The sequence below is a fragment of the Pipra filicauda genome, unplaced genomic scaffold (assembly GCF_003945595.2).
Source record: "Pipra filicauda isolate LSUMZ 115617 unplaced genomic scaffold, ASM394559v2 scaffold23_size5868930_pilon, whole genome shotgun sequence".
In the NCBI taxonomy this organism is placed as follows: Eukaryota; Metazoa; Chordata; class Aves; order Passeriformes; family Pipridae; genus Pipra; species Pipra filicauda.
The window spans coordinates 2,305,514-2,330,953 of NW_024104354.1; the positions used below are offsets into that span (position 1 = coordinate 2,305,514).

The window sequence follows — 25,440 nt, forward strand, 5'->3', positions numbered from 1 at the left end:
AAAGACTTCTGAAAACCTTCGTACAGTTACTCTGTTTGCAGTGATCAATTAAATTGTGGGCATTTTCCACTTTACAATGTAAAAATAATTTTCAAGTATTTGGGAAAGAGGGGCAGAGAAGAATAAGAGGGGAATAAAACTTTAAAGACCAATACACAACTTCTGATACATTTACATGGCTGTATTTCTACTCTCCAAAGTGCAGCTTCAATAAACATTAATAAAATAAGCATGGTGCTTTGTTCTCTCACCTTAGTTGAGTAGGTTCAGACAAAACTGTTGTTCCCAATTTGAGGTTTTTTTCTCTAAGATAAATATCAACCTGACCTTGGTTCCTGGCAAGGTTGTGGAGCAGATCATCCTAAGTGCAATCACACAACAGCTACAGGATGGACAAGGGATCAGACCCAGCCAGCACGGGTTTAGGAAGGACAGGTCCTGTCTGACCAACCTGATCTCCTTTTATGATCAGGTGACCCATCTGGTGGATGAGGGGAAGGCTGTGGATGTGGTCTATCTGGACTTCAGCAAAGCCTTTGACACCATCTCCCACAGCATACTCCTGGAAAAGCTGGCAGCCCACGGCTTGGACAGGGACACCCTGTGCTGGGTTAGGAACTGGCTGGAGGGCCGAGCCCAGAGAGTGGTGGTGAACGGTGCTGCATCCAGTTGGCAGCCGATCAGTAGTGGTGTCCCCAGGGATCAGTGGTGGGCCCAGTTCTGTTTAATATCTTTATTGATGATTTAGATGAGGGGATCAAGTCCACCATCAGCAAATTTGCAGATGACACCAAGTTGGGGGGGAGTGTTGGTCTGCTGGAAGGCAGGAGGGCTCTGCAGAGGGACCTGGACAAGCTGGAGAGATGGTCTGATTCCAGTGGGATGAGGTTCAACAAGGCCAAGTGCCAGGTCCTGCACTTTGGCCACAACAACCCCATGCAGTGCTACAGGCTGGAGACAGAATGGCTGGAGAGCAGCCAGGCAGACCAGGGAGTTTGGATTATCAGGAAGCTGAACATGAGCCAGCAGTGTGCCCAGGTGGCCAAGAAGGCCAATGGCATCCTGGTCTGTATCAGGAACAGTGCGGCCAACAGGTCCAGGGAAGTGTTTCTTCCCCTGTACTCAGACCTGGTGAGGCCACACCTGGAGTACTGTGTCCAGTTCTGGGCCCCTCAGTTCAGGAAGGATATTGAGGTGCTGGAGCAGGTCCAGAGAAGAGCAACAAGGCTGGTGAAGGGACTTGAGCACAAGTCCTATGGGGAGAGACTGAGGGAGCTGGGGTTGTTTAGCCTGGAGAAGAGGAGGCTCAGGGGAGACCTCATCACTCTCTACAACTACCTGAAAGGAGATTGTAGCCAGGTGAGCATCGGTCTCTTCTCCCAGGCAACCAGCAGTAGGACAAGAGGGCACAGTCTTAAGCTCTGCTGAGGGAAGTTTAGGTTGGATATTAAGAAGAACTTTTTTACAGAGAGAGTAATCAGACGTTGAAATGGGCTGCCCAGGGAAGTGGTGGATTCTCCATCCCTGGAGGTTTTTAAGATGAGACTGGATGTGGCACTTTGTACCACGGTCTAGCAACCATGGCAGTGTTGGATCAAGGGTTGGACTTGATGGACTCAGAGGTCTTTTCCAATCTGGTTGATTCTATGATTCTATGAAAATCTCACAATTTTCTGTTTTGTCAGTCATCTGAGGTTGTACATTTGAAGTTCTTGCTATAATTAAAAGACAGGTCAAAATAATCTATTATCTTTAAAGATTGCTTTCATTTCACCAGTATCTAATTATTGTTTTCTCTCATTTCTTGTGATGCTTTAAGTAAAAGTAAGTTTTGGTGCTTATCTTTTTAAGCACTTGCTTTTCTAGAAGATGTTTTGTCATTTGATATATCCCTCACATGACAGGAGGTGGTGATATTCTGGAAGCTCAAGCGATTTTGTGAAATATTTTCATGCAAAAGGCAAAAAAAGAAGCATTACTAATTCCCCTTATGTACTAGTTTAATTGGGTTTTATAAAATTAATATTTAATTTTTGTTGAGTACCAGACTCTTACTTTTTCATTTAAGTGTGAAGAAAACACAATTCAAACGGTGTAATTTTCTTTTGAAATTGATTTTGTATTTCTTGGAGCTTTCAAGACCCATTATGACTTCTTGTCGACTCTAACTTTCCCGTTTTGGATGTTATGCTACTTTTTGTTTCCATCCAGATTTGCAGAGGGCTGGGAACATTCCTCCAAACCCATCTTTCTGTTCGTTGCTCTCCCCCGGCATTGGCAGTGGTGGTGTGCCGAGAAAAGGGGGGGGGCAGCATTTGCTGCTGGTGTGTCGGAAATAGCACAGCCGGGCCGGCCGAGTGTTGGTGGCACCGGGGACGGTTGTGGGGGTGTCAAGGGACACGAGTGGGCTTTTGAGCTGTGCTTTTGTAGCCGTCTCAGTGCAAATCACTCGAGGGGTCCTCGTTTTCCACTCATGAAGCGAAAAGAACTCTCCCGACGGGAGACCTCCTGCATCGCTCCATCCGTCTGCCGCGCTGTGCGCTCGCACTGAGTGAAGAAGCGGCCGAGAGAGGGAAAGCGCCCGTTTGCCTCCGGGCTTTCTCCCTCAGAATTCTTCCGCCGGAGTTAGAGCTGCCGGGGGACAGGCGGGGGTCTCCCGTCCGCCGCCTTCTCTCCGCTTCTCCGGTTAGGAGAAGGATTTTCGCTCGCTAATGCCGACTCCGAGCATCTCCCCGGGAAGCCCCCGCGGCGAGCGCACAGCAGGTGCTCCGAACGCGGCGGGTTCCGTCCCGTCCCCGACGGGGACGCGAGGGAGCCGGGGGCGGCCGCAGCGCCGGGCCGGGGCGGGGAGCGAACAAAGCAGCTGCCGAGGGCGCGCTGCCCCGACGGGGCCGGCGCGGTGCCGCCCGCAGCGGGGGCGGAGTGACCGGGGCACCCGGCCCCTTCTCTGAGCTCACACACACACACACCGCACACACAGACACCGCACACCGAACACGCCCTCCCGGACACACGCAGAGGCCGCTGGTGCGAGGCGAGAGGATGCGGCGGCTGCGCCCCTGGGCGCTGGTGCTGTGCGGGCTGCTGTGTGCCAGTGCCGGTGCCGGGCCGTCGCTGCGGAGCTACCCGCACAGCGCGGTGCTGGACGGCGCGGGCGCCTACCGCCTCCACTGGGGCCGCCGCGGCAGCGCCCTCGCCTTCTGTCTGGAGGTGCGCACCCACGGCTACGTGGGCTTCGGGCTCTCGGCCAGCGGCAGCATGGCCTCAGCCGACATCGTGGTGGGGGGCGTGGAGAGGGGCCAGCCCTACCTGCAGGTAAGGCCCGGCTCCTTTATCTCGACCGCCGGCCCGGGACCAGCGCTGCTGGCACCCCGCTCCCACTCCGCTTGCCGGGTCCTCTTTGTTCGCCCACCTTCCCCCTCGCTGCTTCTCTCTCTGAATAACCCTCTTTCCCTGCTCCTCTTTTATTTCTCAGCTTCCTCGCCCCGCATCTCCATACCTCTTTACTTCTTCCCTCAAACTTTTTGGTCACCCCTGTTGTTCGGCGTTCATTTCCCCTGGAGGAGATACTCCTTTTCGATCCCCTCCCTGCCAACCTTCCCTCTAAACTTCTACAATGTTTTTATTTAAAGGTGTCAGGTTTCTTTCCTTTTTATCCAGAAAATGCAACAACCCTTTTCTCCCTCCTTGGGCGCTCTCCCTGCCTGCCCGCTAAGCCTAGACCCGCGGAGGAGAGGGGAGGGATGGCAGTCTCTCCCAAGGAGGTGCGCCACCTTTCCCCTCACCCTGCCAACAACTGACGGAGCTTGGCCGTCCTGATGCCGACTGAGCTTGATCTTTCTAATTCTATTGGCATGAGAGCACGATCCCACCAGCTTCCAAGCCTGATGACGTCCCCGTCTGCTGGGGCAGAGCCGATGATGCTCCTTTCTCTGCTGTTCCTCCTCTCCTCACCTGGAGGTGTTTTGACAAAGATATCTGAAGGAACTTGCAGAGTAACCACAGGGACTTCTGATACATGTCCTTGGTCTGGTAAAGCAACCTCAGAAGGGCCCAGCTGTATTGGCATAATTTGCTTGGTATGTTTCTGTAGTAGTCTAGATGTTGTCAGGGCTGCATTTGGAAACAGGAGTGTGAAACAGACGCTCTTCTGGTGCTTCCAATGAATCATCCCTTCCAAAAGGCACTGGTGGGTGGTGGGGTAGGAGCCATGAGAGAGGAAGGGACCCACACCTCTGGTCCCCTCTCATCAACCTGAGATACCGCCTGGAGGAGATGCCCTGGGGCCGGGGGAGCAGGGACAGCTCGTCCCATAGGTCAGTGAAAGGGGAATCAGGCCTGGAATGACATCGTTGCCCCCCATTGCTTAAATAAAAACTTTACAGGCAATTTAAGAGCAGAGTTTTTAGAACTCAGTTGTTAGAGTATGGTCTAGAAGTTGTCTGTCTTTATTTCATTGTGTCAGAGTTTTTTGATCTTTGAAGCTGCTGCTTAAATTTTAGGAGCTTTTACTCTAAGATTATGGATTTTTATTAGCATTGTACCATAAGAAAGCTAAATGCATAATATGCTTTCCCTACTATTTGTCAAGATTTTATAAAATCTATACTTTTCCAGAAAAAGGGAACCTTTTTTTTTTTTTTTTCCCTCTTAGTTTACTGTATGAAGTTTAGGCAAAATATTGTCTTCTCTAAGTTCAGATCAATGATTTTCAGAATGTTCTTTTCTCCATATTTCAAAATGAAGATAATTTTTCTGAAAACCTGAGACTAAATAAAACACTAATAGTAATAAAAATAAAACCTATTCTGCTCATTAAAGATTGAGCTCTTCACTCACAGGATGTAAGGCACTCTGGAGCCTTACACTTCAGAAGATACACCTATTAACAATTAAAAGAACCCCAAACTTCTTGCTTGGTTAGTTCACAGATCCAGTTAGAATAAAGCAAACCTTTTAGAAAGGCATTCAAAACTAGAGTAGACATATCCAATGGTAGAGGATCCATCGCTTCACTTGATAGTCTGTGTTGTTCCTGATTTCCAGTATTAGTTTGTCTGAGTTTAGGTTTCAGCTGTGTATCTTCTCTGCTATATTAAGAAATGTACTCCCCCTGCACCCCACCTCCAAAAAGTTATTTATATGCTGCAATCAAGGCAATCAAGTCACTGCTCAATTTTCTTTTTTCATAAAATAAAGAGATTGAGCTCTTTATCATCACAGGACATTTTCCCCAGCAATCAAAGCACTTTTGTGGCTCTTTCCAGCGCTCTTCACAGGTTTTGTCATCCTTTAGGAGTGGCCCCATACAAACTCCATTCTTCCACAGATTTTATTCACTGACATTCCATGACAAATAGAAACGGACTGTAGTGCCTGCTGATACAGAACTACTGATATTTTTCCTGAAACACTAATTTAGCACATAAACTGCTATGCTAAGTGCTATATTATTTTCTTGCACTTTTGAGATGCAACTCAAGTATTTCTTCTGTGAAATATTCCTGTTATGCTTGCTTGCAACATGAGGCCTTTTCCATCCCCATTCCTTCTTCAGTTCCGGTCAGCACAGTTTCCTTTTAAACTGGACTGAGGCTTTTTAAAAAGTTGCTCAGTTAAAATATTTCCATATATTTCCATACTTGCATCAACAAGGAAATGCCAGAAACAAAGACGGCCCCAAGATGGCCCCCCCAAATTTGTCCAAAGGCTTTTTCTGATCAGGTAGCAGGGATTGCTATAAAACAAATAACTTGTTCTAGGATGCCATTTCAGTAATATCTAATTCTTGCCTTTACTGGACACACAAATACAGTTGTTATTTTAAAAATACATTCTGTGTTAATTGTATATCATCATAATTTACATTATTTACTACTGAAAAAGATTTTTTCATAGATAGCACCCTTGAAAGTATGTGGTTTTATGCCTAGCTGCACTCCATGAAATATGTACGCCCTATAATGAATGAACTTACTTTTCTTTTTGGTTTTAGAAATATGTTTTTATTCCATGACCATCAGTTGGAAAATGTGCATCGTGGTCTAAACTCTTAGAAGGGTCATTTTTTGGTTTCTTTGAAAGTTTTGAGATGCTTGTTAGTGGCCTGACATTCAGATGATGTTCTGAAACACCTTTATAGCCTTTCAAGTGGGCATTGAAATTGCTAGTCTCTTGGGTCAATTTTGCCTCTTTCTCCCCCTTAAATTCTCTCTCCTTAAAAATAGAAAGTGTTCTCAGAGGTAAGAGTTCTCTTCTGGGAACAAACATGTAAATGTAGTTAGACTACAGCTGTCAGTAAGGGTAAAAGCAGATACTCCTTAGTCTGTGGAACATCCAGCTATTGAGGTAGAGGAAAACTTTCAGATAGTTTTCAGAGAAGAAAGAGAATGCTATTTTCTCTGGCATTTATTCATTGGCCTCATAGAGCAAGTAAATGCTATTCCCACCATCAGCAGGCAGTGTTTGCCTTGAAAAAATGGGGTCCTGGATATCCAAGATTAGGTTTTACTTTTCTCATTTTTCAGGTGTATCCTGAACTTGAATATAATGAACTATTTGTTTTGATTTGCTTTTCTGTGTTTGAGCTGTATTTAATCTGAAAGTGTGCCTGACATAAGGAAAGGCTAAAATTATCTGGAAATCTGAGATTTAGTTTTCTTTAATTATATCAAGATGAAAAGTGTTACAATGTCATAAGAGAAGAAGAAGAAACCTTCATGGTGTACCAGAGTAGTTTTTTGAAAAGCGTTTGAATGATCAGAGAATTATACATTTACTTTAATAACATTTCAGAAGGTATTTGAAATGGGAAGCTAAGCATATTTTGGGAGGATTTAGAAGGCATAGCATGGATATATGTATGCATACATGCATAACTTTAGTGTATCGTCGTGAGAGACGCACCTCCACCAAGCAGAAGAAGAAAAAGAAGGAGATCAAATTATTCTCACACATTACTGAGAGCCCTGTGGTGCCAGATTGTGTGAGGTTTCGGTGAGCATGTTTGAGAACAAGATACCAATGGGGGTTGATATTGGAAAGCTGTCTTTGTCTGTTTAGGAAGGAGGTGGACTTAGGAGAGTTCATACTTAGGAAAATATTACCTTGAAATATTGCCACAGTCACTTGCATCATGTGTTACTCTTCGTACAAGTTGCAAGTTCTTGGGGCAGCCTCAGCTTTTGCATCTAATTTTCTTTCATCTTTTTTTTTTCTTCTTTTTTTTCTCTTTCTTTTTTTCCCCTTTCTTTTTTTTCCCTAATACATCTCTTTGTGCTTCTGAATTGACACAGCATGCATTTTCAGGCTAGACCCATGCTTTTTCCTTGGTCTCCACCCCTGTCTGGAATTGTGCATCCCCACCCACAGCACGTAGCTGCTGAGAGCCCCATTTTGGGGAGAGTAATCCTCCTTGATGAATGCCTATTTTGTGCAAGTTATACAAGAGGGTTGCATTGTTAGAATCTTCTGTTGAACTTGCACAAAAATAGTCCCTACTCAGGGTGAATAGGGACTGTGTGTCACTAAAAAGTACTTTATTATTCATTAGAGCCTTGCTTGTTAACTGTCACCCAAACTAAAGAATATCTGTTATCAAATGTGTCCCATAGAGTTAGCTTAATTGCTCACAGGGAAGTACTTGGAAGAGATTTTGAAGGACAGAAAACAGTGAGCATTTTCAGTACTTAAAGATATGCTGCTTTTAAGTGCACTCATGCCAACAGCAACAAAAGAAGTGTTTAGAAAACAACTTGAAAGGCACCAAGAGATGCAAAGCAAGTGCCACACTGACATATCTCAGTCGGTGTTTTGTTGGAGGTATTTCATGCCTTTGGGCATTGGGGCAAAATCTCCAGATGACTAATGTCTCCCTCTTGGCTTCAATGCGGGGCATAAAGAGACACTCCAGTGTACATCTCCTCTGGCTGGATGCTTTGTAGTTCCCTTTCAGAGGTACAATAGTTAGGACAAGGAAGAAACATTTGGAGAACAAAAGATGGGAAGAATTCTGAAGCTGTTTGCAGGCTTTGGAGAGGACATTTTTGCAAGTATTTTTAATTTGTTTGTTTTTGGGGGGTTTTGGTGGGTTTGTTTGTTTTTGGTTTTGTTTAGTTTTGTTTTGTTGGTTTTTTTCTTTTATCGTTTTATTCCCTCTCTTTTGGATTTTGGAAACACCAAGAAAATGAAATCTTCCTACAGCTCCCCAAAAATATGGAATTGTAGCCACCATGAGTTATGTAAAGGCTTAAAATAATGGAAGAATGATTTGATTCCCAACACAAACAAGGATCCTACAGAAGTAGGAGGGGGAAGAGGGGAGATTTTCTAAGGCACATACAGAAATTTTGGGAACAAGTATCACTAATAGTTGTGCTTGAAAATCCCCTAAGTGTTTTTAATCTTCCTCATAATTGAAGTAATTGAAGTAATTAAAGTAATTAAACCAAGAAAACTTGTACTGGTTAAATGTGGCTCCTGTGTAAGGAATGTTCCTTGTGATAAAGTGCAGTTGTAAGATTGTATCTTGCAGTATCTCCTACTTACTGATTTTCTTTCCCTTAAAACACTTTGATATATGTTTTGTCTAGTCTGTTTGTGTTAGGACAGCCTTTAATCTAGTTTACTATCTTCTGATATAACTGGAATATAAACTCTTAAACTAACATTTATTCTCCATGTAAAGACTAGGATAGGCCCTTGGGACTCCACTGCAAAGTCAAATTACCCATGCCAATGTGTGATGTTGTATTTCAACCTCTAACTGCTTGTGCTTCTTACACCTTTGTGTGGTAAGTTAGACAGGTCTCCACACTCCAGTGTTTTCATTTGTGTGTGGCATAAGCAATATTTTTTTATCTCTCAGGAATGTCACATAAACAAAAGGGTGTCACTGCCAGCTATAGGCTACTGGGAAGCCACTCTGGGCAGCATTTAACTAGATATAAGAAATACCCCGAAGTGTATTCAAGTGACACAGTTTGAAAGAGTAAAGACATATTTCTAAATAAATGATTGTGTTTAATGTGTAAAAAATACAAACCCTCTTTTTTATAAAGAAAATGTATGTACATACACAGGCATTTTCTGTTTCTGTAAATACTCAAGTGGAAAATGTGTTGTTGTTGTGTATATCTGTATGTCTGCATTTGAAATACAGACACATCCACAATTATTTGTTAGAGGTAAAAATTTTCTGTCCCTATCAAAGTTAGTAGTGCACAGGAAGTAAACAACCCACATTTACTCTACCGTATTTCATCCAGTTTAATTGGAATTGTACCACGAATTGTGCACAGCTTCTCAGAACTGCCCGCATGAGCAAGATCCAGGCTTCCTAGCAAGGACTGAATCACTTTTTGCTAATTTGAACTTACTTATCCCAGTTACTTTAGGAGCATCCTGCAACTGCTTGATTGCTGTTACTCTACCTTTTCTATGGTTATTTTTTCATTTGTGTACAATCCCAAGATCGGCTCAGTCAACTGGAATGCTCTCAAGGTGTTCTTGCACTAAGCAGTGATGCTTTCAAACTCCTGTGTTAGGTTTCTGCAGGTGGGCTCTGCTTTTCCCTAGCATAAGAGCATAGTAAGATCTTTGCCTGAAACTCAAGCTGAAATTCATTTGAGGTTGCAAAAAAGTTTGCTTTGCTTGTTTGTAAACTTGTGTTCTGTTTGCTTCTTGCCAAATATGGTGTAAAAGCAGCTTCTTTTTGGTGGTAATATCTAGTGTGTACTGGAACCTTGAGCAGCAGGATTCCATTTAAATTGAGTACAACAATAAAAAAGAGAAATGTTAACCACAGTTATTTTTTTTGAAACCCAGAAAGGCATAGCTTGGTGTTTATTTCAAACAACTGTTTCATTAAGTTCTTTTCTGTACCGTAGTAAGCTATCCACCCTATTTATACTAAGATCCTCTCCTGCACCAACTTTCATCTTTGTTCCAGCTTCATGATTCCTTTTGCCAAACTTGTCGTTGGTCCTGATCATGGACATCGGTTTGGTAATTTGGGTTGGCTACAGAACATCGGTGGGGATGAGTTGCAACACAGCTTGTTTTTCTGTCATTTCCCATTCTTGGCTTGTCACTTTTTTAAATTCTAGGTGTTAAATTGATGAAACAGCAGCAATCTTCCAGTTAGAGAAGAGCAGCATACATAAATTGGGGTGGCCGAGTTGCTCACAAGCCAAGCCCACAAGACACTTGCTGGATGGGGCCACAGTCTGAGAATTATTTTATGGTCCCTGAGGTTGAAAGGAGATATATGTAATTTAGTACAGGAAATGGATATTGTAAACAAAACAATCTTGTACATTGTAAAGATGTGGGGAAGTAGTCCCATAAACACCTGTTTCAGTCCGTGATGACAGCTGGTAGGGCTTTTGGGGTCAACCTTCCCTCTGCAGCTGTGCTTGCATTCTTGAAGGAGGAACCAACTTCTTTTCACATCCTTAAGAAATTACTCTCCCTAACTCTTTGTGAAGCAGAATCAGAAACCATATATATCACAAAACATTTTTTTTTTAAGAAGGAGAGAGGCTGATGGGATTTGAAAAACATATAACATGATCGGCCTCACATCTGGAAAGGAACATAAAATAACTTATACTGTCAGGAAGATTTTTCATTTCCCATATGTTTTTTCAACTCCCAGGTTCTATGAGGAAGGAGATACTTAATTATGTGATGGATTGCACAACTTAGTCCAGAGTTTAATATGGTATTTTATGCAATATTATTAAAGGGAGTACAAAAACTTTAAATGTTTCATGGGTAAACAATTTACATAAGAATATTCTGAAATAAACATCCTTGTTATCATGTAGTATGACCAATAACACTTTTGCAACTTAGTTTTAAACACTCTTTAAATAATCAAAGATATTCATACTAGAACAATATAGTTGCTTCACCATTTTCTTTCTGTAGTTCTTATACTTTTGTAAAGGTGATTTGTAATTTGAGAACTTTATCTTCATTAAACATAGGATATATGCTTTTTAGTGTGTATAAGAAACTGAAGAATCTGAGTGCAAGTACTGAATCAGTACTTGCATTCGTTTTTTGTGGATTTATCCACACTCACACATGTGAGTGTTTCAAAAATTCAGTTTTAAGGAATTGACAATTAGTGTAGATTTCTGCTGGGACTCCATGAAATGCGGGGAGACTTGTATCAGTGTAATCTATCCTACAAAAGACACAGGTTTTCCAGCTAACTGTATAGGGTAGCAAAACCAGATCTGTGTAAAAAAAGTCACCATTTTAGAGCCTTTTCCTACTTGGTAGGAAGAATAAACGGTTCCAATATGAAGCATGTTTCAGACCACGTGTGATAGATACCAAATCACTGTAATGCTGTTGATGAAAACATCACACTCCTTTCTCTAAAGAATTAAATAAGCGAAACCTATGAATTTAAATGACTTCTGTGTTACAGAAGTCTGGACCTGAGAGAGTTTCAAACCATACTTAGATATCCTCAGTTCTGAAAAAGATGTGGCATCATATCTTTTCAGTGTGTCTTCATTTTTGAAAACCTCCTTTTGTTCATTATGTTTTGTATATAAACACAAATCTTAAAGGCTTTTAAGCTCTGATGAGTAAATTGAGCAAAATCTTCACAGTTTGACTTAAAATCTCTGCAAACAGAAATAGATATGTATAGTTCCTGGGCAATATGGCATTATTTTGTTTTAAAACTGGTAAACAAACAATTTGCATGTGAGATGTTGAGCAATCGAAGTCTGAGTTGTTTAGATTTTTTTTGGTTACGTTATTTGGTTTTATTTTTGTGATGAACAGCTGGATAATTTTCAACAAAGGAAGTAAAAATAGTAATAGGAGCAGTTCGCTTACTCCTAAATAAGTCTTGGCAAGTGTACTTGCAGTTGATTGCTCTTGGGTGTTTCTGCTGCACACAGTGGAATTGTAAGAACTGGGGAATAAACACTGTCTTCCTAGGCATTATATAAATTTGCTTCCCAGGTATTCTCAGCACCTTGATATTCAAGACCTGTTTGAACATAGTGTGTATCAGGCAGAGAAAGTAAGTAGAGACAAGGAATTAATACTTTCACAGAAATTTTCACATGAGAATGATTACTGTTAGTTTGTCAGATTAGCATCTAGCCACAGAATAATTTCAGGTGTGCCGCTGAAATCAGTGAGGTGCTGTTCGTTGTGGGCAGCAGGGGTGGGCAGCGAGCACCCGGGCAGGCAGCAATGTGAGTGCCCAACGCAGCTCTTGTCCCATGGGGAGGATCCTGGTCCTCTCCTGTGGCCTGGGCTTTGGGACCACCTTCCCCAAAGCATTTGCCAGCAGCCACAAAATGAGCCCCTCGTGGTGAGCCAGAGATGTGACCTGGTTTTGACTGTCATGCAGGTAAGTGAAATAATTACAGTGACAGTCACATTATCAAGGCACATCTGAGCTCTGTCTTCTAGACTTGTGAAGAAATGGTGAAGTTCACCAACAAAATATTTGTGTGAACACCTAGCTTTGCTTCACATTTCTCAGCTTTCCTTCTCACAGGGTTCAGGCAAAGACTTTGAATTTGTTCACATGAGGAAAAGTTGTTCTTGAATTTGTATTCCTCAATATTTCAATGTGTGGGTGCTCTTTCTAATATGAGTGCCTTCCTCCAATTTAAGGTAACATTTCAGCAAAGATATCACACTTCAATAAAAGCTGATGTTCACAAGGTTACGTTTCTCGTCCAGACAAGCCCTTACTATTTTCAAGCAGAAGCAGAGCTTCCACAGAGGAGTGTTTTCAGAGCAGGAATGATATTGTGTACAGACATGCACTGCCTCTTTCCAAGTTCTGATGCAGGGCTAAAGTGGAGTGTTTTGATCCCATTAATTACCCATCTTCAAAGAACCCTCCCAGAACAAGTCTATTATTTCCATCTGGAAAAGCACAAATCCAAAATTATTTCTCTAAATAAACACAACTCATCAGTTCCCTTTCTTTCAGGTCCCAGGTCCTTCTTTTGCTCTTTTTGGTGATTATTTTTTCCATGTGTCTATTATTTGACATATGTACTTATTCATTTGTATTTGTAAGAAGTGTTGATAGGAAAAGAAGGACTCTGTGGTCTCTTGCACACACACAGGTTTCTAGGGTGGGGTTAAGTTTAAGATTACAGCTCCTAAATTATCCCTTAGTGAATTAATAAGGCTTCAGTTGTTGTTTATTAGTATCAAAATGCTTGGACATAATATTTTGCAATTTTTCATCTTTGTTATCTCAACTTAAACAAAAGGGGAAAGATAGAAATCTCTCCAAAAGTGAATAGAGGTCCAAACAGCTACAAAAGTAAATGCCTGCCAGAATCACCAGTGCTGCATTATTTTGCAAGGGACACCACACAATTAATGGTGTCTGTCTGTTTGGTGTGAGAAATACATTGATTAATTAGAAGCCCCCTTCCCTACCCCAACTCAGGCAGAAACAGCCTAAAGCTCAAAGGAGGGCAACCAGAGAAGGTGCGTCTGAGGCAGTGGCCAGCCCTTTTCAGGTGGCTGGTGTAGGAGGAGAGGGAAGGCTGGGTCCCAGCTGCACTGGGCTGCAGGAATTTGGGGTGAGGAGGTTAATGACCTGACATTGCTGCCCTGCTACTCCATTGTACCAGGCCTTTGCTGAACTCTTGATGGAGAGCATCTTTCTTATAAACAGTTCCCTAGCCTCTTCCAAAACCTCAGTCTAATCCCAACCCATCAGCTTTTGAATGAACTGAGCACTTTCTGTCCTAGTTAAGCCATAGGGTTTCTAGTTCCAGTCGATGTTCATTCAAAGTTTGTTTTTGTGGGGAAATAAAAAACATAGGAAAAGTTGTGAAAGGACGGAATGACTATTGTTGTTACAAATATTAAGTGAAATTAGTTATCTCCGTAATTTCTTCTGAAGTTCATGGCATCCCAGTTATGATAAATAAGGTTTCTTGGTTGTTGGGTACAACCTTTACTTCTGCAGTTATGTCAGACAACCTGTTGCTAAAGTTACTCAAGATGTCCTTTAAGCTGCTTATCGAGGAGACTTGCTTTCTTGGAGATTTTGTATGAAAAAATAGTTCAGTGCCACCTCACATTTATCATTTGCTTCAAAACTGATACTTCAGAACTTTACATGTTTCAAGGGGCTTCAGTATTAGACATAGAGTTTCATTTTTAATATTAAATTTTAATAATAATGGGTCACCTTTTCTTTAAAACAGGATTATTTTACAGATGAAAACAGAGTACTAAAAAAGGACCCTCAACAGGATTACCATCTGGAATATGCCATGGAAAACAGTACACATACAATATTGGCTTTTAGCAGAGATCTGCACACTTGTGACACAAACGACAAGAGCATAACGGTAAGAGACTCTGACTATATGTAGACAGATGAAGTAATTTATACAGGTTAATTGTATATGTAGTTATTAAACTGGTTATTAAAATCTCTTTTTAGTAAAAAGACAGAATTAGAGAAATTCACTTTCCAAAATACCTGTTTGCTCAACTTAAATTAACCAAGCAAAATTCTTGTACCAGTTTTATTAAGCTGTTATATTTTCATTTCTGCTTTCTTTGTCCTTTGTACTTTAATACATTATGTTCTTTAATTTCTAACAAGAGTACAGAGGATTGAAACAGGTATCTCTGGGCCATCAAGTCCCAGACGCCACAGTTCCAATCGTTCAAGATGCCAAATTAAGAAACAGTTTTTAGATATTACGCTAACTTGTAATTGATCTTAGAAACAGATTTTTAAAAAGTTTGGAGCAGACATATTTAAAGTATCTATTTATTTCTTTATTCAAAATTAAGAAGTTAAAGAATTTTATGGTAAAAATTTCCACGGTAAAATATTTTTCATGTTAAATTCTTGTGTTGCCCTAGGGACTGCTGTGTCATTTCCTAAGTGTAATTTTAAATTACATGAAATTGATGACTTCTGTATTGGAAATGGCAGATAAGTTAGACAAATTTGCAAGGCGTTCTATGCTTTGGCTTGTTTAGTACTTATTTTGGGAGCTGTAGTGTAAGAGTAAAACAGTATTTGCTTTATCTATGTTTTCATAACATATGCAATAATAGCAACATGAGAGGCTGAAAGATGCAGGAAGCAAAGGAAGCAAACCACAGCTGTATAAACCACCAGTTTTCCAGGCAGTCAATGGATCTCTGTTTTTCACACCTGCTCCAAATTCTGAGCATAATTTAGCATTCTGGGACACTTCAGGATTTATTAGAGCACTTTGACTCAAGGGTGATTATTGCAACCTGAGAATAGTTTGCAGAGAACTGATCTGTGCAGTGACTCTAGAATGATTTTTAAGATGTAAATCTGTCCTGTAATTGAATGTCTATCTTCCCTAGTATGTAAAGACAGCATTTCACTGAAGGTATTCACATCTTCACAGATCTGAGCCTGGAAAAAATTTGACAGGGAATCTCATTGCTGGCCAAATAAGTAATATCTCTAGAAAAATATTTGTCATGCATTTAATTGGATACCTCTTTATGAATCTGTTCTGCCATTTGCAGATAGGATTTCAACTCACAACATTAGGGAAAGAATTTCTCAGAGAAAGATTTAACTTCTGTGTATCTCCAGTGAACCCTATACATTATTAATTTTAAAGGCAAAATTGTGTAAGTAGATGACTGCTCCTCTGGTATACATTGTCATTGTTCAAATACAGCTACATCTATGTCATACAATTGTAGGAACTATGTGAACTATGTAAGGAAGATGTTGCTTCTATTCCTTATGGGCTTTTTGTTTGGTTTTGTTTTGTTTTTTTCAGGAGAGCACAGTGCGGGTAATCTGGGCCTACCACCACAAAGACATGGGAGAAGCGGGTCAAAATTACCATGGATCTAATCGTGGCACAAAGAGTCTACGTTTGCTAAATCCTGAGAAAGAAGTCTTATCTGCCTCTCTGCCATACTTTGACTTGACAAACAAAGACGTAAGTTACTCCATGTTTTGAGTTTATGTGGAGATGGGAATAAAGTGGTAGCCCAAGCTTTGGGCTTACACAACAGGTAGTGTGACTTCTATATATAGATTAAATATAAGGAAGGAATTCTCCACTATGAGGTTGATGTAACAGGTTGCTCAGAGAAGCTGTGCATATCTCATCCCTGTTCAAAGTCAGGCTGGATGGGACTTTGAGTAGCCTGGTTTAGTGGAAGGTGTCCCTGCCCATGGTGAGGGGATTGACATAGGGTGGGATAGATGTTCTCTAAGGTCCCTTCCAAGCCAGACCGTTCTGTGATTCTATGATAATATTGTGTTCTTGCCCTTTTTATTAAGACAGGTGCCTGTACCAGACAAGGATACAACATATTGGTGCCAAATGTTTAAGATTCCCATACAACATGAAAAGCATCACGTGACAAAGGTGAGTGATTCAGACTGACCAACTTTAGAGGAACTCAGATAATAATTACACTTCAATTCTTGCACTTCGAAATTTTTTTACTGCTTACTGGAGGGAAAAATAAGACCTCTTCTCTGTCTTCACAAACATGGGTCAAGCGTATGTGTGCCCAGGACTCGATTCAGGTGTGCCCCGACAACTGCATGCACAAGGACAGAGCCCCTTTCTTTCTGTTCTTTTCTCTTCTCCTTTGTCCTCTCTCCTTTAAGAAAATGAGGTTGAAAATTATTTCTGTCTGTAAATATTTCCGGGAAAGACTAAGTAAAAAAACATGTTACATTAGGTTTCTACTTTTATATAGGAATTTAATGAATTGCTTTTAACAGATAGTAATTTTAGATTAAAAAATAATTAGATGGTGATGTTTGTTCAAATAAAGGGCCAGGTTCTTATTTGTTTCCAGTCACCTCTCTTGCGATGGCCATTGTGGAGTTATGCCACGTTATGTCACGTAGGCAAAGACACCGTTATCTTCAGCCATGTAAAAGCCAAATATTATGAAAAAAGAGGTGATGTTGTAGTTTATTTAAAAATTAGTGAAAATGTGTGTGCAAACATTCACACAAGACTCAGAAGAATCCTAGGTGATTTTAAAACCCGCATGCATAAACATGTTTTCATATAACACATTTTCTAACTTTTCTTTCAGTTTGAAATTGAAAGCTTAGGAGTGCTGAGCAAAAGATAGTGCTCACAATTCTTCCCAAGAGCAATGTACTGAAGACCTCACAAAAGAACAACTTCTTACTGTTCTAAAAGACATAAGATAGCACAGTGATGTAGTTCTGGGCCTCAGTTTTATGTTCTTTAAACTCTTAAATGCTTTAAGTATACAATTCTATTCCATTTTTTTATTATTGTCAGTCATATTTTTCCAGTGCTTTCAGTAAGACTGAAACTTTAAATTAACTCAGACAACATATGATCCCCAGCGTAAGTCTGATAAATACCTATAATGATTCTGAAATTTTGGGGGTTTCTGCACTTATCAGAATGAACAGTTGCAAGGCCCAAATTTCTGCTTTCAGGCACTTGATCTTTAATCACATTTGAAATTTATGACAGCTACTTTCACAGATCTTTATGAAAAGCAGACTTTGCTTGTATTATGGTGTATATGTCAAGATTCCTAATTTTCTCTTTCAAGTGAGAGTTTTAAATGGTAGGATTAGAATTCAAGCTTTCCATGTTAAATTTGGTGGAAGGTGTAGATACACGTTCTGCTAAAAGGTTCTCTGGAATATATTTTCTAAATGTTTTACCTAACTGCACATACAGTTGCTCAGTTTTTAAAAAATTGTGATTGGTTGAAACTAAAACAAGATTTTAACTCAGAAATACATTGACTAATTTTTCAGAATAGTTTTTTATTTTTTTATTTTTAAAATATATAAAGAATATTAAAATTTTAGAGATAGTATTTTCAGAAATGCATTTTTTTAAAATAAAATTGAAAATTAGAGTATAATCCTTAGTGATTTTCCATCTTCAAAAACCAAGAAAATTTCATGTTACTGCTTAAAAAATGTTTAGAGAGAGAAAAACTAATACAGAAAGAGAGTAGAACTATGTAGGAACACTCCCCTAACCTTTCTTTTCAGGGACACAACTTATATTTTCATATAGTGACTTTTTTTAGATGACACATAGAGGGTTGCTGTGGAATTGTATCTATGTTCTCTCGCAAACTGATTAAACATTTCCTAAAGCCTACTGATACACAAAGGATGGGGCTTATGGCTACTCAGGAAGACATTAGCTATGCAAACAAAGATTGAATTTCACAAAGGGGAGGACAGATGAACTATTTGGCCTGATCAAACTGTCTGTGTTAGTTAAATACTTTTGTAGATGCTGATTCTGGATTCATTCTGTAACACAGTTTTCACGCAAATCTACACATCTCATTTTTACAGACAGAAAAAAAAAGGTTTAGAAATGGTACAAATTTGTCCCTGGTATGATTTATTCTACTTCAGTAGTGTACATGTGAACTGACTTTTGCCATTTCTGTCCTCTTGTATGATTTTGTGGAGCACTGAAGTGCACAGCTCAGTGCTTGCTGGACAACCTGTGACACCAAAAATGTGTGCTTAGCTGTGCTGATGTGTAAATCTGCTGATAATCTGGAGTCTCAAGTGGGTGCAACAGCCACAATAGGAATCTTTTTTCATATGTTCAGCTCTTCTCTGTCATTCTTTCCTTCTTGAAAATTGCTCTGAGCATTTTGTAGTAAAGTGTTTTGTTTTTTTTTAAATCAGTTTCATCAGGAAAGCATGATGTTTTAATGAAGGAAACTGGAAAAAGTCAGACCTGTCATTAAAGGTAGAGGACAAGACTTTTAATCATTTCTGGTTAACAAATGCCAGGTTCTGAATTCAGATTCTGAATGTTAAAGGATTATTTAATTTCTATTGACTGCATTGTTTTCAAAAAGAGTGACTATATGCTCTTAGCTAGAATATATTTAAGGTATTTACAAATATATTTCGTAGATACAGTCTGATGGTGCAACAGATGGGTGACATAACAGATGGGTGACACTTGGACTTAGGCTTCATCTACTCTAGTGTTTTAGTTTCTTCTGTTAGCACAAGATGAAGAAATAACTAGCATAAGAGATCTCAAATTTAGTCAAAAGTAAATTATGTAGGACCTTAAGTCTTTTCTTTCTCCTTACATAATAGTCATGTTGCTTTCCGGGAATCCCAGGTAATGGGAAAGAACATATTTTCATTGATCAAGCATGCACCATGACATGTAAATCGTGAAAGAGATAAGACTGTAATCTTGTGTTTGTCTCGTAGGTAGAATAAGGACATGAATAAGTGATTCAGTAATTTCTCCTTGTGCTGCATTTACCAATGGAGAACAGAGCTTCACTGCAATAGGGGGGCACCCAGCCAGGGTTAGGACTTCTCTGTTAAATCTTCCTTTGCTTCACATCTCTTGCAACTTTTTCCCTAGGGAAGAGATTGTGTCTTCCTACATGTCCCTACAAAGCCTTCCATTACAAGATCTTTTGTAATGCCTCCAGGAACTTCTGGAGAGATAATTCATAATAACATTATGCCTGCTAAGAAATAAAACAGAATAAGAAATTTCTCAATAGCTGGGCATAACAGTGATAATAATTACCCAGATCACAACCAAAACCAGGCACCGAGCTGGTTTTGTGACTAATGGTGTACATCACTCCTCAGTTCAAGCTGCCTACCCGGCTGAATTGTGACTGTTTGAAAATTTGTTAAACTTCTACAGATTTTCCCTCTCGTGTGTTTTCTGATAGCAGAACCAATTACAAGGGAAATAGGTAAATTTGGAAAACAATAATATGCAAAACGGATGAAAGGACTTCGTTGGAGGTAATAGCAGGCAACCATCTTTCTTCAAAACACCTATTTGCAGGATGGCTCTGCAGTGGTCCTGGAGTGGTGGACCTTGGTTGCTATTCACACGGGAGAACACGTGGCTGCCTGCCTGCAAACTCTTCCTGCAGCGATGTGTGCATTGGCCTGTTGTGCTGCTTTGAGCTTCAGGCTGTGGTATGTGCCTCAGGCTTACTACCCAAGGGATTTTTACTTTTCTCACGTACCGAAATTAGCCAAGAGCCTTCTCAGAAGTAGCTTTCTTAGAAAAAAGCATTCCATTTCTTGACCCAGACTTTCCAGAGATGGGTTTAAGACTATGTCTTGCTAGGACTTTTGCAGTTCTCTGTAAATATAATTATTCTGACTGGTCCTGAATGTGCCTCTTAATCACATCCCTAAAAGAAAGTTCTCTGGTTTCACTGATTGCACCTTGGGAAGGACCTCTGCTCCAGCAGGACCTGTCAGAGGGAGAGAGAGAGAGACCCACTGGTAGAGCAGACACACAGGCATGTCCATGCACCCACCTTTGCATGAAAATGCCATGCTGAGGACAGCTCCTTGGGTGTGGACATTCCACAGAGGCAGAGACACTGAATGCCAGGGTTGGGAGAGGGGCTGGCAGAGACAGCTAACCCTGGGGAGCACACCCTGAGAAGGGGAGTCTCTGCAGCACCCTCCCTCTTGTAAATTACCTGTTTTTAAAGTCACTTTCTTATTACTTTTTCAGGTGAAAAAAAAAAAATTATTCAGTGGCAGCACACTGGAAAACTTCCAAAATCCTGTCATGTTTGTACTGTTAGGATGTCTGATTTTCATGATTTTCAGTGTGCGTGGATATGTGTGTGCTGACACATCTGTTTCGATTTTGATAAACTGTAAGTCTATTTGCTGACAATTGGGTTTTTTTCTGTCTATTTGCTGAGTTTATTTTTTGCTCATTGTGAGGTGGCATCATGCAGATATTTACCATTAGCAAGAAAGAGAAAATTTGTTTTACATCCATGAGAAATGCTTCTCAGTCTTCCAGTAAATACTGTTTTTGCTTTATGTTCAGAGCTTGTTCTTACTGCTTTTTCTACTCATGTTTCTACAGATACAGCTCTTCTTTATTACCGTCTTTAGCTTAGGTTTCAATACTCCGTGTCTTTTGTTACTTAATGTAATTGTACTGCTTATTAAAATGACTGCATCTGCTAAAGATTCATTACTTTGGCTTCACATTAACCACAGATCTCCCATGTGCTTGATTATTTTTTCCACTGCAATTAAGAAACTTTTAAGATAGCGTTTCCTCTATTGTCTCTGGATTTTCTGTGAATCCTCTAGACCTGTGGTCTCCCACTCCACCTGACAAATTATTTAATTCTGTGTGTAAACCGAAAATTTACAGCATATACTAGTGAAGGAATAGTATGTTTATCCTACATGCCAGACATGCCATCATGAATTTGTGAGAAGCTTTTCAGCTTCAGTGCATAGCAAGTCTGTGCTAGTTTCAACATTGTAAATTTTCCCTCCATGTTTTCTTAATTCCTTTGAAATACACTGTGTTTTCCTTAGAAAAAGTAGTTCCCCAGGCTTCATTAGTAATAATCCTGTAGTGAAAAATATGTCAAATATTGAATTTCACTTTAAGAGTAGGAAAAATAATTTATGTAAAATAAAAACTATAATTGGATAGCAGGGTCACTTAGCTGTATCTACATGTCCTTTTTCTAAGAACTACTCATTTTCTTTCAGTCTCAAACTTTCTAGTTTTTTTCCAAAACTAGTATAGTCAGAGAAATACCAGCAAAAAGGCTGTGATGTGGCCGTGCTCACAAGCATAAAATACTTCTGATTCTGTAAGAGAGCTTTTTTAATGGGATGTTCACTTTTAGAGGACCTTTGGCATCGGAAAGGAGGATGGTGGGTTGCTTTTTGTAAGGTCTTAAACATTTGGATTCTTGTAGAAAGTAGTCCTTCTATATGCATTATTTGAACCAGCTTATGAAAATGGAATGAGCAGGTTTACCACTGCTGAAATGGGGAATAAACCCCATCCTAGGGATGAGGCTATGTGGTCAAAATTCACTATCTCTTAAGTACAACTCATGAATACTCAGGAAACATATTAAAGACAGTCTATTTTCAACCATGGAGATGTGCTTCCTCTTATCTGACTTGACTTATCCAAGGGTCTGAGTCAGCTGCTTAATTGACCTTTATAGTGACAAAACTAGCTGTATATCATCCTGAGAAGGTGTCTGAAATGTACGAGCTCAAGCACCCCCTGCATGGTTCAATCTCTCTCTCTCTCCATTGACGGATGAGAGAACCCAGACAACCAGTCTGTGCTAGATAACTAACTCTTAGATGAATGAATCAGGAAGACATATCCCACCAGAAAGGTCAAGGGAGAGAAGAGATTATGTTAGAAGCAAATATTGCAAAATAATACTTTTTTAAAAAAAATTTGCTTTTGGGAAAAATGGACTTTTCTTAGCCACAACCCTATGTGATTTTTTTTTGGCACTACAATGTGCCTTACAATGCACTTACAATGTGACTAGTGAAACAGGCTAAGCATATAATCAGAAAAAAACTTAATTATTTAGCATTAGCTGAGAAGCATTACATTGGGCACATTTTTATATAAGCACCAAAGCTTTCCACTACTGATCTCCTTAGAAGATGGAGCTTCTTTTCAATTAAAGAAAGGCCTGTATTATAACACACCAGCAGCTGCTAGTTAATCTTCCTGTTCTGTTTCGGGGCAAACTCTGATAAGGAAGTAAAAACTCCAAAAAACTTGTTGCCAAGGGTAACTTTGCTTTTTGACAGTGGAATGCTTTAGTAATACCAAAGACCTCAGTGTGAAAACACAAAGGGACTCCAGTTTAAGAGACTGATTGATTGGAAGCCAGAAGGCAAGCTTGTATCTTGCCGTACCTAAATGAGGGCACTGACTTTAACTTGAGTGATACCAGACAGTAACTGCTTGTTATTCTCTTGGGCTTGAACTTTTACATTTTGCTAAATGTGATAACTCTAGCAAATTGCACTATGCAGCCTGACATAATATAATGTTCTATATTTTCCACGTTCCCCTACAAAGCAATTGCAGCCTCGGTAAACTAGATTGGCAACCAAACAATCATCTTAGGTCGCAAAGCTTGTAAGCTATCTGCCCTTTGATCTGGAGGGCTGGCTCTTCAGTGCAAGCCTGAATTGGCCCATTAGGTTTAGCAGTGCTAAAGATTCATGTAACCGAACAGGCTGGAAATTAAAAGTTTCCCAAGCACTGTCTCAGGAAATAACAGAAATACATTATTCTCTCATATTCTACTAAATTATTTCATATGTAAAACTGTTTGAGATAGTATTGCTTTCTGTGATCAAAGATTAAATTACGCATGACCACAGATTTTACTATCACACCAAACAATATTTCTTACAGAACATATTTTGTGGTAGTCTTTCATTTCACTTTTATGTGTTAATGATAAGAATGCTTATGTTACACAGTTATTTCTGCATTATTTATTCCATACTTGGTATGCGAAAATAACCTACTCATTTTTGTTATCAGCAAAGTTGAACATCTAGTTAATTTAGCCCATTTTCTTTTAATTTTTGCTTTTTAAATAAAAACAACATCTATCCATAAAGGCAATGTATTTACTATGCCAGCATGTGGTTGGAAAATACGTGTGCTATGTGATTTTCTGGTTAAATAAAAATCAGAAGGTGTGTAATTTCTAATTACATTCAGGGTTTAATGTCAGGAGCTTTAATTTAAGATGTGATCAAATGTGAGAATGGAAAAGAGAAATGAACTCTTTTAGTGAAGATGTCTGAGTTTCACCTCCCAATTCTGAGATGATATGTAGTGTGATCTTCAGGAGAGGATTCTTAATGATTACCCCATTTTGTCTTGTGCTACATCTTTATTTTTTCTTCCTCATCCTTAGATTTGTTTTATTGTAAGCCTGTGACTTCTTGTCTGAAAAGATAAGAAAATCGTATCTAGAAATTGTCTGCAACCAAACAATCAACGCTTCTTATCACAGCAGGCCATAAAATACTTTAGAGTAGGATTGGGCCTAAGATCAGCAATTATGAAGCATATTTTGTGCCAGTATCAGAATAGCAGGCTCATAGGTAGTAACATCTGTCTTGATGGGGGTTGTGTGGATGGATCACACAACAAATCTAACTTGGTCCTACTAGCATCTTGGCATTGCTTCTTAAGATCAAATTTCTAATTCAGACAAATCACACAGTAGCAGCATCTTCAGAAATTTTCTATAGGGCTGATATAATTGCCTTATATATGATATTATGATACCCCCTCCATCTCTACTTCCCCTTGCAGTGCACAGTAGTCACAACTATGTCTAGAGCATAGATTCATTGACTTCTTTTTAGTAACAGTGGGAAAATAGACAGACAATGGGCAGACAATGCTACTGTGCTGCGTCCACACATAGCATACTGCATTGGGTTTGCACAGCCAGGTTTTGGTAGCGGGGTGGCTACAGGGGTGGGTTCTGTGAAAAGCTACTAAAAACTTCCTCTGTGCCCAGCATAGCCAATGCCAGGCAGGTTCAAGACAGGCTTGCAGCTGACTAAGACTGAGCCAATCAGGAATGATGGTAACACGTCTGTGATAACATATTTAATAAGAGAAAAAAAAAGTTATTGCATGGAAGTAATTGTGGCCAGTGAATTGACGAGTGAGAATATGTGAGGAACAACTCTGGAGACACAAAGGTCAGTGGAGAAGGAGGGGGAGGAGTTACTCTGGACACTGGAGCTGAGATTATCTTACAGCCTGTGGTGAAGACCATGGTGAAGTAGCTGTGCCCCTGCAGCCTATGGAGGACCACGGGGATGCAGAGATCCACCTGCAGCCTGTGGAGGAGACCCACACCAGAGCAGGTGGATGCCCAAAAGAGGGCTGTGGATCCATGGGAAACCTGTGCTGGAGCAGGCACCTGGCAGGGAACTGCAGACCCATGGAGAGAGAAGCCCACACTGGAGCAGGTTTTTCTGGTAGGACTTGTGGCCCTGTGGGAGACTCACACTGGAGATGCCTATGCCTGAAGGACTGCACCCCGTGGAAGAGTGACCCAGGTTGCAGCAGTTCACAGAGAACTGTTGCCCGTGGGATGGACTCCTGTTGGACAACTTGGCAGAGGACTATCTCCCATGGGAGGGACCCCATGGTGGAGCAGAAGAAGGACTCTTCTCCCTTAGCAGCGGCAGAAACAAGTCATGATGAACTGACCATAACCCCCATTCCCCATCTCCCTGTGCCACTGGTGAGAGGGAGGAGGTAGAGCTTGGGAAGGAGGGAGGGATGTGGGAAAGGTGTTTTTAAGATTTATTTTACTTCTCATTATCTTGAACTGACTTTGTCAGCAATAAATTCAATTAACATCCCAAAGTTGAGCCTGTTTTGCCCATGATAGTATTCAATGAGTGATCTCTCCTGGTCCTTATCTCAACTCATGAGTTGTCGCTATATTTTCTCTCCCCTGTCAACTTGTGGAGGGGAGTGATTGAGCGGCTTTGGTGTGTGCCTGGCATCCAGCCAGGGTCAACCCACTACACATATATGACATCAAAATCCATACACA

The 25,440-nt window shown here is 40.4% G+C and overlaps 1 protein-coding gene across 2 annotated transcripts in view; it reads left to right on the forward strand.

Annotated features, from left to right (window-relative positions):
- Positions 1-2,701: 2,701 nt before the first annotated feature.
- The window catches only part of MOXD1 (monooxygenase DBH like 1), a 50,540-nt gene continuing 27,801 nt past the window's right edge, over positions 2,702-25,440 (forward strand). The window contains exons 1-4 of one of the 2 annotated variants that reach the window (XM_027746657.2): positions 2,702-2,763; positions 14,223-14,369; positions 15,807-15,971; positions 16,323-16,406. In XM_027746657.2, coding sequence (XP_027602458.1) covers positions 14,292-14,369; positions 15,807-15,971; positions 16,323-16,406 — 327 coding nt within the window. In that variant the 5' untranslated portion in view covers positions 2,702-2,763; positions 14,223-14,291. Of the gene's footprint in view, positions 2,764-2,945; positions 3,316-14,222; positions 14,370-15,806; positions 15,972-16,322; positions 16,407-25,440 lie in introns of those variants that run through there. The other variant, XM_027746655.2, reaches the window with a different exon arrangement.